Here is a 14,835-nt window from a genome sequence, read left to right as displayed (position 1 = left end):
GAGTTTCCTACAGTATAGTTCAATAATTGAAAGGCAAAAGGCTTTAATCAATTAAACAATTATCTCCTTTACTTTAAGTTTTGCCACAGGAAACTTCCCCCCACCCTCCCCCCCCCCCCCACAAGAAGGGGTTTGTGAAGTTGGTAATATAGTGGTGTTCGAGTCAGATCGTACACACTTGACTATTCTATCGAGTACGTGCTACCTCCTTACAAGACTTAAATAGATGGGAAGAAATCACCAATTGTTTTCTGAAGGGGATTGTAGAGTTGGTAATTGGAATTCTAGTTTTCAATTTCTCTAGCCATGACATCTTCATGTGTCAGATACTCAAAAAATGCATTACCTTTGGAGGATCTGACATGTACCCTCAACGTTTTTAAAGAGTCCGAGCAACATAGTATGAGGCACTTTTATTTATACCTCTTCAGTATATTGCTTTAAGATTGCTACATATGTTTCTACAAAATGGTAGCCAGCTAACAAATGGAATATATTAAATCATCTCTGGTGGTTCAAAAGTAGCTGAGATAGCAAAGTAGAACATATAAGAAGCACCAAAGTAGATACACAAATCACTTCTTCTTTTATACCTTTCTAGGACCTTGCCTGTCCCTTCGGAGATATCTGATAAAATTGGAACGATACAAAGAAGATTAGTGTGGCTCATGTGCAAGGATGACATGCACAAATCGAGAAATGGTCATGGACCTCGCATCAAACAGGACTTACATGGGGAAGATTAGTGCAAATATATAGACAAAGTGATGCAGTCTGCATAACAGAACCTCTGCACTATCAAGAAAGCAGCCACACTAGTAGAAATGGAAACCAAGAAAATATATGTGATCAAAATTTTCTATGGAACTTCCACGAGTATTATGGACAACGAGAAGCAAATATGCGATTCATACTATCGACATAGTATGGAACTTCCACGAGTATGCAAATCTTATCACTATGTCAAAAGTGTTATTTGTAGTTTTGATGATTTGACAAACTTACGGACCTCATAAAGGTACCGGGTTTTCTACTTGAGTATTGCGGGTGTCTTCTTTGAAGTATTGCAGATGAAACAAACCCAGGGACCTAGTAGAGATACCAGGCCCTCATGATGATGAGCCAGTCAACTGCCAGCTGGAGACGTACAGAAAGTAGGTGCACACTTCCCGATGGCGTCAGAAAAGTGTGACCTTTCCAACCAATGGCAAAGAAGTTTAGGAAAGTGACTTGCCCATATAAAAGGCACTTTCCTAAACATTTGTGTTCCAGTTTTTGCAACTTGATAAAAACTTTTCAAGAACTCTTGCAAAGGCTACACAAAGAAAAGGCAGAATCATTCCTAGGACAACAGCAACATCTGGAGCTTTTCGTCTGGTTGTTTAGGAATTTATTCTCTTGTTCTTAAATTGTAAACCACTCCTAAATCTATAAAGGAATTGGTGTGTTGCGTTAAAAGTCTAGGTTGTCCAGGTGGGATAGCTTAGTGGGTAGATTGTTTTTCTACTTTGGCTGGCCTGTTGAGCAATAGAGGTCTATTGCTTAACGGTAAGATTGATAACTCTTTCTTACGTTTGGTGTAATCGTGTTTCGCTTTTGCATTTGAAGATTAGTGAAAACGATTGAAAATCCTGAGACAGGTCGTGGTTTTACTCCCTTAAGCAAGGAGGTTTCCACGTAAAATCATTGTGTCAAATTTTTGCATCCAATATGTGCCTAATGAGGATCGAGGGCAGCGAGGACAATATCTGCCCTCCGGTCGCATGTCAAACCAGCGAGCCAAGCAACACATTGTTTAGAATGTATCATTTATATTAATTAAACAATGTATCATTTATATTAACTTTATTACTACTTTTAATTTTATTTTTCAGATTATATATATATAATATTAAGAATTTTCAACGAAGTAGTGTCAGAGTGACACCCTAGGCGTAGGGTGGGTCCACCCCTGCACATAGGAGTGGAGGATTCTAGAGTTGAGGAGACACTTTTGGAAAATTCTAGAATGTCTCAGATATTTCAAGAACGCTTTAGAACATCTTAGATAATGTAAAATTCTCTAGAAAGGAATCAATGTGTTAATAATATATTAGATATTTCAAAAACGCTTTAAAACATTCTAGATAATTTTAAGTTTTCTACAGAAGGAAATCAATGTGTAAATATTTTAGGGACTTATAAAGTCATTTTAAATTATACTTTAGTCCATAGATGGTAGTATAAATATAGGTGTCATTCTTTTGCCAGACATCACTCAATTTATAAAAGTTGTAAAGCATTTTGCAATCAAATACAAAAGTAATGTAACATATGAAAACATGAAAGTGAAAATGAGATATATATAATTATATATGTAACTTTTTTTTATAAGTGAATATAAACTTTGAATAACAATTTTATTTGAGTTATCCCGTAATGAAGCGATATTTCTTTCAAATTGTCTTGAGTTCTATTTACTATTTCCGATTTTTGCGACAATGGAAAACACAGTGAAAATCGTGGGGACAAAAGAAGAGGCAGTGTAGAAAGATGCGTATTGAGTGGCAGGCGGCGTAACCACCATATTTCATCATGAGTTCTTTAATCAGAATGATTCATTTATTAATCAGTCAATCGAAAAATAGTTAAGTAACTGAAAAGACTAGAATTAGAATATCAACTCTTCAGCTTCACCAATTCATTCAAGAAACTTATCAACCTTCACAAATTATCTAAAAGGATAAACAGAATGATATAAATATGGTTCAACATGGTTCAACTGATAAACCCTTTAAATAATAAAAGGTTACAGTTTCTGTAAGAATGATTTTCAATAATATTCCTGGATTCAAACTATAATAAGAATTCTAAATCTTTCACTCATCAAAGTTTATTGTTTTTTATATATATAGATTTTTTTTCTTTATTTTCTTGGTTAAGTGAATATAAACTTTGAACAGTAATTTACAAGAGTTACTTAATGGAAAGATTTTTGAAATTAAAAAGACTAAATTTTTAACATAAAACATGTTATTAAAATCAATACCAAAGACAATAGTATATAACCTGTTATCATCAACTCCAACTTTTTTCCCCCTCTAATATTTGTAACCTTTAACAAACAGACTCTCAGAAGCAGCACCACTTCCACTTCCACCTGTATACTTTCCAAGTGTTGCATCTGAATTAGCCTTGCACCTTGTCAAAAATGCCTCTTGAGCTTTGCCAACATTTTCTTTTTTTCCACCCCAAGTCTTGAGGGTACTTTGCTGAAGAGCTCTTCCAAATGAAAATGACAGTGTCCATGGCTTAAGCACTTCCAATTTGTTCATTGCATTTAAGTTCACTGTTGCCTCTTCCTCACTCTGTCCTCCTGATAAGAACACTATCCCTGGCACTGCTGGTGGCACGGTCCGGCGCAGGGCTGTGACCGTGTACTCTGCTATTACTTCTGCTGCAACCTAAGATAACGAATGAGAACGGGTGTCAAATGTGCAGATTGGACTAAATCATCGCGTCAATATCAATAATGGATCATGTCTATGTTGCTGACATTACACTCCCTTGAGGTGCGGCCCTTCATAGGACCATGTGTGAACATGGGATGCTTTGTGCACTGGATTGTCCCTTCTTTTTATCAAATCAAACTTACGAAATCATTTTCTTTTATTTATCATGCCTAGTTGACAACAAACAGATCTCAAATAAAATTATAGTATCCTTTTTCTCACTTTTTGATAAGTTTCCTAATGGATAATACAATTAGCTCCATAAATAGGCCCCTCAAATTGGTCCTAACTTTAAGATATGATAATTTGAACTATATAACCTACACATGAATATACACATTCCAACTAGAACCGATTAGACGAGTTACATTTTCATCCAATTTAACTATAACAACCTATGTTGCTCATACTCTTCAAAAATGTTGTCAGTGGCATCAGATCCTCTAGAAGTAGTGCGTGGTGCAACAACATTTTGAAGAATCCATGCAACGTAACATAGGCTACAATACAGTAACTGTATAAAAATCTTGTACGATCTCCATGTATATAACTTTAATTCTTAATAAATTACTAACCTTGGGGCTATCAGAGCCAGGGGTGACCATGTTAGGCTTCAAAAGTGTTCCTTCAAGAAGAACATGCTGGTCATTGAGTGCCTTATAAACAGCAGCAAGAACAGTTTCAGTGGCTGCTGCACATTTCTTGATATCATGATTTCCATCTGTCAGAATTTCTGGCTCCACAATTGGCACAAGTCCGTTTTCTTGGCAAATTATCGCGTAACGAGCTAGCCCCTGAGCATTTTGCTGAATGGACAATTCTGAAGGCTCAGTAGCCCCAATTTTCAACACAGCTCTCCATTTGGCAAAACGAGCACCTTCTCAAGACACAATGTAGTTAAATAATTAAACCTTGTTCTCCCTCTAACAGCTTATGATTTTAAAAAAATCAGAAGAATAAATTAATCTAAATAGCCTCTGGATACATAACATATTTATTTCTGTAAAGATGCATTTCACATGATGCACGTGAGAGTGCGTGTTGAAATATAGCATAACAAAGTAATTAATCACATAAATCAAATCAAAATGAGTTCAAACACACACGTACCTGCTTTGTAGTACTGTGCACAACGTGCACCCAACGAGTCGAAACCTTGAGTTGTGGTCTCACCATTGGTCCCAGCCAAATCCACGGTACCCTTGTCAACCTTAATCCCAGGAACAACATGGTTCTCTTGAAGAAGTTCAACAAACGGCTTTCCATCAGAAGTGCTTTGGTAAAGTGTTTCTTCAAAGAGAATAACACCAGAGAGGTAAGGAAGAGCATTTGGTGAAGTGAAAAGGAGTTCACGAAGTGCTTGACGATTTGGTTCAATGTTTTCAACATTAATGCTTGATAAACGTTTTCCAATAGTGCCAGTGCTTTCATCTGCTGCCAAAATACCTTTCCCTGGCGTTGCTATGTACTTGGCATTCTTGATAAGTTCCTCTGCATTTATAGCATGATAAGAGTTGAATTATACTTTAAGGTACGTGTACATCTTGCCATCGACCCCACGTATATATATTATCTGTCTAATTACAAGTAAACGCAATTTAATTTGTTAGTTACCCTAAAAAGAACAAGGCTATTGCATCTAGTATTTATGCTACATGTGTAAAAATTGAAATCAAGATATATACTTTACATAATAGGTTGGCTTTATATACATGCATGACAATATATGTACCACGTACTATGTAAAATATACATTCTCACGTACCTTAAAGGACCGTTACTGCCCTTGCATGCTGGCTAGCAAAATATGTACGTATTTATTTACCAAGACCAACTCGTTTTTTATATAGGATTTACGAAAACCACAAATATATATATATATATATGAATTCACATAAATTTAATAAAAAGAAATTACCGACCTATATATGTATATATAAGTAAAAAAATTCACTTAATATGAATAAATATTTTATCGTAAATATTATATTAATTATGAATTCATAAAGTTTAAATTTTGAAGAGAAGTTTACCGGCATATTTTCCCACAAAGGCAGACATGGTTGTGCTAAAAGGATAAAGCTAAGGAAGCAGCCAACTGAAAAAGGACGAGAACCCAAAAAGCTAGAAACCCAATCTATATAGTAAATGACTTGGAATGGATATTCCTATTATGATAATCCAATTATTGACACGTGTCTATAGATTAGCCCAACAAAGATTATCGTCCTCTCTAACAAAAAATGAGTGAACTACATATTTCACTGCCAAACGTCCCCTTTCTATTTGTGTGAGGCAAAAAATATTGTGAGGAGTTGATGCCTCATCCACAATATTTTGTTTCTTTCTCACATTTATGATATAGAGCCCAAAAAACAATCATCTAAATCTGTGGATGGCTCTCGAAAGGCTCTAAACTTTGAATTCACACTGCAACCAAATATACATCTCAAGTTGTTCCATAGTTCATATTTTTGTTACACCAGGAACTCTGATTCGAGCAGTGAATATTATGGAACACGTATACACATTCCAGATTCAGGCAAGGAAATGTCACCTTTAGTGAAAGCGGTCAGTTTTTCAAAAACAATACTATTTCAAAACCTGAAATACGAGACCTCTAATTAGGACGGAGGGATATTACTACTCCACCACAAATTTTAGTGGTATTCTTATTTTCTGATTACATATATGCATAGTTTAAAGGACTCGATAGAGCGGAGTGCAAAAAGAAATCACGTTTATAAGGCTTGTATACTCAAAAATGCTACAAAATGTCCGTTACACAAGTGTTTTCACCATATGCTCATCTTACTTTTTTTCTTTTAAAAGATCTTTTTAAAAAAATTGAATTGGAATAGAACGTTACATCTCTCATTATGTGATTGCGGGGTATGGAGGGGGCCACAACTCTTCGTTTAGTCATCGTCTGTTCCAAAATATCGATCACCAAACTCACCCATCCCAGGAATAACACGAAAATCATCATTCAGGCCAATTTCTATCTCAGATGTCACAATCTTTATTCTTGGAAATCGCTTGCACACCACATGGACTCCTTGAGGTGCCTAATTTTAAAGAAAAACAGTTATTATTCGACAACTCCGTTGAACACCACAAGAAGTAGTAATTGCAGAAAGTTAAGAGAAATGCAAAGCCTGTACTGGATAATTCAGTGAACTTACAGAAATGAGATTGAGGAATAAAATGTTGGACTCCGGGACACCCTTCTTCAGCAGTAACGAAATAGCTTGAACAGCAGAATTCCCTGTGTATGTACACGTTACAGGTTTTGCTCACGTAAGCTTTTGATGAGAAATTATTGTAAAATCTTGATGATGTAGTTCATCCAGCAGTAGGTGTGGATGAAGCTCGTGGTCAGTTATCTGATATCCGGAGCATTCTTAAAAACTAACCTGTTCCGAGGATGGGATCCAACAGCAGGACATGTCTTTCTGCAATATCTAGTGGTAGTTTCTCATAGATCAGCTGCATCATTATTAACAAAATGCATCAATTTAACACAGGGAGCGCAAAAGGCAATATAATGACTCAGGAGGGTAACGACTCGGGAGGACCCTGCAGATTGCTGACCTGCTGACCGTTGTCACCCTCTCGATGGATCAGGATCTTGCCAATCTTGATACCTTTACAACATGCTCGCAAGGCATTCTCCATGCTCTCTCCACTGTGTATAATTAAGAAAATTTTATGGTAAACAAACAAAATACAGCAATTCAATCACTTTGGTGAAGGCAGAGAAGACACAGAAACAAAAACTTGTTAATTAGATTCTCTACTAGAAACTGGATGACCATTAAGCGATTGTCCTGCCATGTAGCAAGTATTTATCCTAAAAAAATGCAAAATGAAGTTTCTCCGCAATGAATATGCTTCTGAGATAAGAGACTGTCATTTGTTATCTTCAGTTTTAATCACTAACATGATGCTCCACGTGAAATATATCTGAGCTTCACACATGCACAGACCATTGAATTCGATCTACTAAACGAGCCAAGTTTGGGACATAATATACCAATAGAACAAGTGAACAACATAGGCATAAAGGACATGGACAACCATACAATCAATCACTCAATCTAATGAAGGTTACCAAATTACATGGACCAACATATATACACGCATACAACACCATTACAAATATCAGAAAGTCCTTTTGCTCTAAAGCAATTAGTACTACCATACAGGAAAAGCAAGGGAAATGCCAATTACAAACTCACCTTCTAATTACTGAAACACCACATAACCTCTTACAAAAATCAACACCACTGTAAACAGATCCTGCACTCATAAGAAATACATCTCATTAAGAATTTATTTTTGCTCGTTGAAGCTATTCCCACTTAACTGGGTATATAGAAAAAGATTAAACTCCACGAAGAAACAAAAGTTGCATAAAACCCACTCCTAGAATCCCGAGAATATGACTTTAGAATAAAATGTTAAAATCATGATTCAAGTATTGAAATTGACCAAAATGAAGTACTGCAACGAACAAATTTTCAAGAGCTGACACAAATTAAAGGAGGAAAACGTGTAGCTAGTTTTTTTCTAACCGCTATAGGATCAGTAATGTTTTATGATGCCTTACATATACAATCCAACAACTGTAAAAGAAAATATCTTTGCGGGGAAAGTAGTGTCTTCAACAATAACCCTATGGGTTGTTTAAACTTAATACTGTAAGCAATGCTATCTTGTAACATCCCAATGTTACAGTGACCAGTGCCATACTTTGACCAATACAGTAACATTATTCGTACTGCACTGATGCATTATAATGCCTAGGCTTTTTCCAGTTACAATTCAGCCATTTTTTCTTGATATCAGTCATGACTTCAGAAACCATGGCCAAGTATCATAATTGTATCCACACTCTCATCTGTCCTAAGAAGATCACCATAAAGCCTGCTTTTTGGACCTAATTTCAATAACCTTACTATATAAAATGTAGTAATGAAAGATGCTCTGAATAAGATTTCTAAATAGAAGGGCATGAATATCAATAAATTACAGTTGCAGCTTACCAGTTGGAGTCAACACCTGCTTTTCCGTAAATGGCAGATGTCCTAAACCATGTTCAACAACCTGGTTCAAATGAAGATAAATCTAGTTGATAAGCTAAAAAAGGATTCACTTTCATTGACTGGTTGAGAAAAATAGGATAACCAGTAAAGCAATGTACTAACCAATCGAATTAATCTATCAGCATAAAATACAAAGTCATGTTTAGTTGTATGACCATCCCGTATAAGTGTATGCATGCCACGTATCTGAATGAAAAAAATACCAATCTTTAGGAGCACATGGGAGATGGATCTTGAACAAAGCGAATCAATTTCAAGAAAAAAAGAGAAACAGGTAAAAAGGGACAAGTAATATCTTAAATTTCGTAGATAAAAATGGTACCTGGAAAGTTGATTGAATGACATATAAGTTAGGATATATTTTACAAAGATCATGTTGACCAAGTTTTGTCCGAATGTGTTGCACAATCAAATCGATAGCAACATGATTGTCTCCACCTCGGGGAATGATAACATCAGCATACTTCTTTGTAGGAAGAATGAAGTCATCAAAAGCAGCTTTCACAAACTTAGAGTACTGCATCAAAGATTTAACTCAAATTATTAGTGAAAACCAAACACCTAGGCATAAAAATCATGCTAATCCGATGACAATCAACTTCAAAAATGCAATTAGAAACTTAATAGATGGATGGAAGTTGAATCATCAGTTAAAGAAGAAATGGTTTTTATTGAGCTTATTAGAAAAAAGGCAATTTTAGAAACTCATAATGGAAGTTTCACAGAAATGAACTGAGGAAGGAACTTAGAGCCTATTTTGATTGGCTTATTTAGGTGTTTTTAAGCATTTTCGGTAAAAGAAAATAAGTGATTTTAAGCACTTGTTTTCAAGCTAAAAGAACAAAGATAAGCCAAAAGTCAGAAGTTAGAAATCCTAACTTATGACATTTGGCCTTATAAGCCCAAATTTCCATTAGGTTCGTAGTCATCAAGTCACTGGTCTTCGTTATAAACAAAATGTAATATGTTGGAAGAGTAAGAAACTCAAGAAATGCTTTATCAAATATCTGTCAAATTTGAGTGAAAGATCCCCACTTTTTTCAAATAAGCCTGAAAGTTTTCCTAACCTGATCAAGCACCATACTAATATCTCTTCCCTTTTCAGCTGTGTCACGTCTTATTCTCCTCGCAAGACGTACATCAGCATCTGCACTGAAAATTTAAGATGATGAAACCACACAAGTAGAAGACCCAACATAAAGCACTGTCCAGTAGATATGGAGGGATACAACATGCTCGTATGTCAAGAACTAAAGCAGAACATCCAAGTAAAAGAATACTATATGAGATGACTACTAGGACATTATGCTAATTTTTTCTCTAGTACATCATGGTAACATGTCAATGAGAGGGAACAACTCATGCCACAACAATAATAAAGGAACATCAAAAGAAAGGAGATGAAAGAACCTGTATCAACAAATATCTTCATATTCATCAGATCTCGGACACGTGGATCGTGAAAGATGAGTATGCCTTCCAAGATTATAACATCTGAAGGATTGACCTACCAAGTAAAATAAAGAAGGTGAATTGGCACTAATGGAGAATTCTGAAAAAAGACAGCTACAACTCGAAATGCAGGCAATTGTGTGTCTCTACCTATATATCCAGCTGTCTATCTAGAGACGTATGTGTTTTCTGTGTCATAGGAATCCAATCCCTCTTTCTTCCTTTTAAATATTTTTAGATAAGGTATTAAATTGGAAGAAAGAAATAGTGCAAAAAGATGAGGGAGTTTAAATGTTGACTAAGATAAACAGAAATTGATGTATTCTTTAGAAAGTTGGATGACGTATGCAATAAAATGAAACAAAATAAAATCATGCTATGAAGATTTACCCTTCGAAGAGGGAATACGTCATTTTTGTAACTCTTAAAATCATATTTTGGAATATCTACTGCTTGCCCCTGCTTCAATTCCTCCACCACACGCAACAATTTTTCGGTGTCAAATGCATCTGAACAATAAGAAAGAGAATCATGAAACTTACAGCAAACAGTATCTTATAACATGTATCTGATACTTAATAATTCAAACAAATGATACATAAATATTAAACAATTTCAAATAGTTTACACATGTATGAACACTATAAATCAAAACTCAATCACCAGAAATTATCATCATTAATTAAGAAGGATTTCCAATAAAATTGAGGACAGTTCCAAGCCACAGGTCTTGAACACATAAACATACTTCTTCGAGGTCAGAACTAATCCTGTTCAAGAGAGTCCAATTTCAATTCATAAATATTTTTATAGACAAATGCAAGAACGATTTTGAGAAGAAAAAAAATGACACATATAGACTATAGAGATGCTTTTTCCTAAAAGTAATACCAAGTGTCATTTTCTATCTGGGAAATTAAACCATAAACAATTGAGACTGAATTTAACTCAAATAAAATGGACTAGACTAACCAGGATGGTCAAAGTTGTACTCATGAACTTTTGTCAGTTCTTCAGGAGTCAAAGTATGATAAAAAGAATCCTGCAAATTCAAAATTGGGTTAGATAAATCAGAGAATGACTTTGTGCAAACTAAAATATAGAAATCTAGCATTTACGACTTGTTAAATAGAAATATCATTCTAAATCCTCTTAAGCCGTATTTTTTCCCACAACTTCTGTTGGGAAAACATCTCACATGAAGACCGATAAAATCAGTAATTCAACCAAAAAGTTCTTATTGATCTTAAAGATAGATGAAATATAAGTTTGGTTTATTACTTTAAAATTATCAAAAATTGAAGGGGGAATATGCAGAAAAAAACACCTAGAGAAAATTGAGATATAGAAGACCTAGCTAACCAATCATCATATCAAGAAGAAACAAGAAAAGAGGAGCTATAAACACATTATAAATAGTTATAGACTCAATAGGAAGAGATAAGAGAATGAAGGCAGCTAAAAAAGCTGTATGGAGAAGATCATGATACTATCTGTTCATACTAGGGATGATTTAGCTGTAAGCTTAAACTTGTTCATCAAAATAAAGAAACGACTTCTTTCCAGTCCGAAGAAACCCACCTGGTTAACTAGTACAACTCGCTGATCACGAAGCTGCTCAATAATTAAATCACAAACTGTTGTCTTGCCAGATGCAGCACCTCCAGCAACGCCTGCCGGTGAAACATATTTTATGAGCATGATTAAGAAAATATGTACCAAGCAAAAGAAATACAAATAGCATTTATAGCCTTGAATCTGATGGAAAGATTAAGTTGAAAAATTGCTTGAAGTTTTATGATTCAACTGAAAATCCAGATAATCAATTTTCATCACCACCCATATTCCTGACACACTTCCTGAGAATGAAAATCATAAACTGCTCGGTTGACCAACAATGTGCACACAAAAACAATTGAACCAACTCCATTGACATGTTCTAACAGTAGGCAAATAGAAGGATTGAGTGCAAAATCTATATTGAGAATTTTCTTTACACATACCCAGCATAATCAATTTTGTGTTAACTTCATCTGAAAGGCAGCCGAATCCAATGTCAAAGAAAGATTCCCACAAAGTTCTAAGCCAAACCAGATAGCCAACTAAATCACTTACAAGCAGGCAAAAAGGCAGACTAGATTTCAATGCTGCTCAAGATTGTAGCCCCTTGTCATCCCGACGTTATATGCATCCATGAATAGCTCTACCATATTTTCAAATTTTAACATTCATATTGAAGCGAACACTATCAATTGATGTACACGTGATAAAAGCTTGAATAAATTATTGTCAGTTTCTTAAGCAAACATATCCTTTGCTCTGGGAATCATAAAAAATGAACATCACAAAGAAACATTCCAAGAATTGCTGAGGAGAACAACAATTGAATTGATATTGGGATAAGTAGTCCTTTTTTTTCAATTTCTGCAATTGCAAAAGTGAATTGACAATGCTGAAGACCCTTATTTGAAAAAAACAATGCTCAGGTGACAACAAGAGAGATACCACTGTGTATACATACCAATGATGAAGGGTTGCTTATGAAAACTATCATCTATAGAGGTTGTTGGTTGCTCAATTTCTGGAGTACGTGGCTGCTCCATATGGAACCCAGAATAATGAACTCCTGATGACGCTTCTATCAAATCATCAACTGCATTTGAACCCATCTGTTGGTTTTAAGCTCTGCATTTAAGTTACCAACAATCAGTGATGGACTACAAGCTTCTATAAAAGATAGATACCAGTATCACTAATTGGAAAGATGGTTAGTAATATACTAATACCAGAAACTTTTCTCTTCTTTTTTTGTTTCAATTTTAAAGCATGATTGAGATGGTGAGCAAGCCTGGGCAGTGTCCTGGCCTGTTGCCTAGGCATTTCGAGTGAGAATATCACGTCTTTCTCATCATAACACTGTTTGCTCTTTGTAAAAATTCATCTAGTTTTTTATAAATTATATTTTTTGATACCTACAGTACAAGCTGCAAGACAATTATGCTTCTATGACACATTTACGTCTGAATTATGCATTTTTAGTGTACAAGAGGGAAGTTATGAATCAAAGAGATAAAAGTTTAGCAGACACATTAAACATCTAGGCTTTATAGTGGGTTGGCTTATCTTGGTGCCTAGGCAAACACCTTCAAAAGTTATGGCCCAAGCATCAAAAAGGAATTAATTATGTCTCCAAGAAAGCTAATTCTGCAAAAGAATCCACTCATATCGGCCTACCGTGGTATCTTGTGAGACCAACTCAGTTGGATATCAAGAAACTGAAGTCCATTCTTCATGATTCCTTGATACTTAAGTGTGCATAAGTAAGACAATGTGTATAGGAAAATGATCAAGTTTGCAATGGTGGAGCTAGGTTGTTTTTGTCAAGGGAACTTGCAGCCCTGCTCCAATTAGCTCGCCAATCACACAAGAGAGGTAAACTGGCAAGCCCCACACAACGAGTTTCACCAAGAAAGTATGTAGGGGGGTTCGAACCTGAAACCCTCCATTTGGGAGATCACTCGCTCAACCAACTTGGTCATCATTGCGGGATTGGGGCAAGGAATTTATACAATGATATTTGAAAAGATTATGGAATGCCATAGTTGATATTCTAATTTGGAACTTGTTGCATTCCCACATCGAGTGGAATGTGGAACTTGTTGCATTCCTTACAAGATTTTAGGCAATTCTAACCTCATGAGCTAGCTTGTGCACACCTCGACTATTCCACCGATTACCCACCCATACAAGTACCCAGTAACTCTTCCCACCAAAGCTTAGGCAAATGCGAAGAAATCACCTAGTAGTTTTTGTTTCCACTAGAATTTGAACCTAGGACCTCAAGATTATCTACCCACTTCATAGACCACTAGGCTACACCCTTGAGTGCAAGGGAATTCAACAATGCATAATGCATATCTCTAGATAGAGAATTATAGCCACAGTTTAGCTCACTAACATTAGCTCAAACACCCCAACTGTATTCTGGAAACCGTCAACCCCTGCACCATCACTTTCTTTCCTTCAACTCCAACCTCTAACCCATCATATTCGCGTTCCATTTAAGTTCCCATCAAAATAATATGTGATAATCTGAATCCTAAATGGATATACATCAACACGCAGCAACCTCCTCGTATATACGATATTGAACATGATCTGCTACATCGTTTGAGTAAATATAATTCATAGATCTTAATGAGTCTAGACGATAGCAAGTTACATAACCACTGCTTCTAGTACATCTCCTAGTAAATTTGTATAATCTATCTCTCACCTAAATAGACATACATGACATTGCTTCATCCTACTTCAAACTCATAAAACATCACACTATAACTCACTTCACAATCAGCCTCAGCTCACACATCCACGATCCTCCACCATAACCAAACATCCCCGACGTTACCAAGCTATGAGGAACAGGAAATAGCACAATCATCAAATTAAACTAGAAATCAAAAAAACTCTAGAAACAATCAAATTAATCAGCAAATACGGATTATAGATCGTAAAACAAACTTTCTAGATTCAAAATTGAACTGAACAATAAACATAAACAGCTCGTAACAACTGGAAAAGCATAAATTGATAACGTGAATGCAGATTTACAGATAAAAAGTATACATAAAAAGAAGATTGATGATACCTGAAGCTTGTTTGTTCTTTCTAAATTTGGGGAAGATTTATTTGAGATTTGAAATTAGTCGGAGAAGAAGAAAGAAAGATACAATGAACAGTAGTGTGTATTTATGAGAAGTAGTGTATGTATATATATAATAAAT

General features: G+C 35.4%; 2 protein-coding genes and 1 non-coding gene across 3 annotated transcripts; 1 reads left to right on the top strand and 2 right to left on the bottom strand.

Annotated features, from left to right (window-relative positions):
* Nucleotides 1-611: 611 nt before the first annotated feature.
* On the top strand, nucleotides 612-714 carry LOC112939986 (U6 spliceosomal RNA). Its single transcript, XR_003247598.1, has one exon. It is a non-coding gene; the product is annotated as a U6 spliceosomal RNA (small nuclear RNA).
* Nucleotides 715-2,856: 2,142 nt separating this feature from the next.
* On the bottom strand, nucleotides 2,857-5,605 carry FBA6 (fructose-bisphosphate aldolase). The gene is made up of 4 exons (NM_001310027.1): nucleotides 5,525-5,605; nucleotides 4,602-4,982; nucleotides 4,067-4,368; nucleotides 2,857-3,443 (listed from the first exon to the last, which is right to left on the bottom strand). The coding sequence occupies exons 1-4, from the start codon at nucleotides 5,550-5,552 to the stop codon at nucleotides 3,081-3,083; spliced, it is 1,074 nt and encodes a 357-aa protein (NP_001296956.1). The 5' UTR covers nucleotides 5,553-5,605; the 3' UTR covers nucleotides 2,857-3,080.
* A 609-nt stretch (nucleotides 5,606-6,214) lies between these two features.
* Nucleotides 6,215-14,835, bottom strand: LOC101244205 (uridine kinase-like protein 3). Its single transcript, XM_004243973.5, has 15 exons — nucleotides 14,700-14,835; nucleotides 12,573-12,736; nucleotides 11,633-11,724; nucleotides 11,024-11,093; nucleotides 10,442-10,560; nucleotides 10,010-10,106; nucleotides 9,667-9,746; nucleotides 8,922-9,116; nucleotides 8,702-8,785; nucleotides 8,540-8,600; nucleotides 7,733-7,793; nucleotides 7,086-7,179; nucleotides 6,908-6,980; nucleotides 6,677-6,759; nucleotides 6,215-6,559 (listed from the first exon to the last, which is right to left on the bottom strand). Exons 2-15 carry the CDS (start codon nucleotides 12,718-12,720, stop codon nucleotides 6,410-6,412), a joined length of 1,407 nt encoding a protein of 468 aa, XP_004244021.1. The 5' UTR covers nucleotides 12,721-12,736; nucleotides 14,700-14,835; the 3' UTR covers nucleotides 6,215-6,409.

This window comes from Solanum lycopersicum, chromosome 7, assembly GCF_036512215.1.
Source record: "Solanum lycopersicum chromosome 7, SLM_r2.1".
NCBI lineage: Eukaryota > Viridiplantae > Streptophyta > Magnoliopsida > Solanales > Solanaceae > Solanum > Solanum lycopersicum.
This window is presented reverse-complemented; position numbering and strand designations above follow the sequence as displayed.

Bases quoted from the DNA above. Each gene is read 5' to 3' on its own strand.
- FBA6 (NM_001310027.1), bottom strand. From the start codon at position 5,552: ATGTCTGCCTTTGTGGGAAAATATGCCG. The intron at 4,983-5,524 runs GTAAACTTCTCT...CTATAAATGCAG, and splicing joins CTTTGTGGGAAAATATGCCG to AGGAACTTATCAAGAATGCC. The intron at 3,444-4,066 runs GTTAGTAATTTA...TCGTTATCTTAG, and splicing joins CTGGCTCTGATAGCCCCAAG to GTTGCAGCAGAAGTAATAGC.
- LOC101244205 (XM_004243973.5), bottom strand. From the start codon at position 12,720: ATGGGTTCAAATGCAGTTGATGATTTGATAGAAGCGTCATCAGGAGTT. The intron at 9,747-10,009 runs GTTCTTTCATCT...TTTTCAGTGCAG, and splicing joins GAAGATATTTGTTGATACAG to ATGCTGATGTACGTCTTGCG. The intron at 9,117-9,666 runs GTTAGGAAAACT...TCTTTGATGCAG, and splicing joins TTAGTATGGTGCTTGATCAG to TACTCTAAGTTTGTGAAAGC.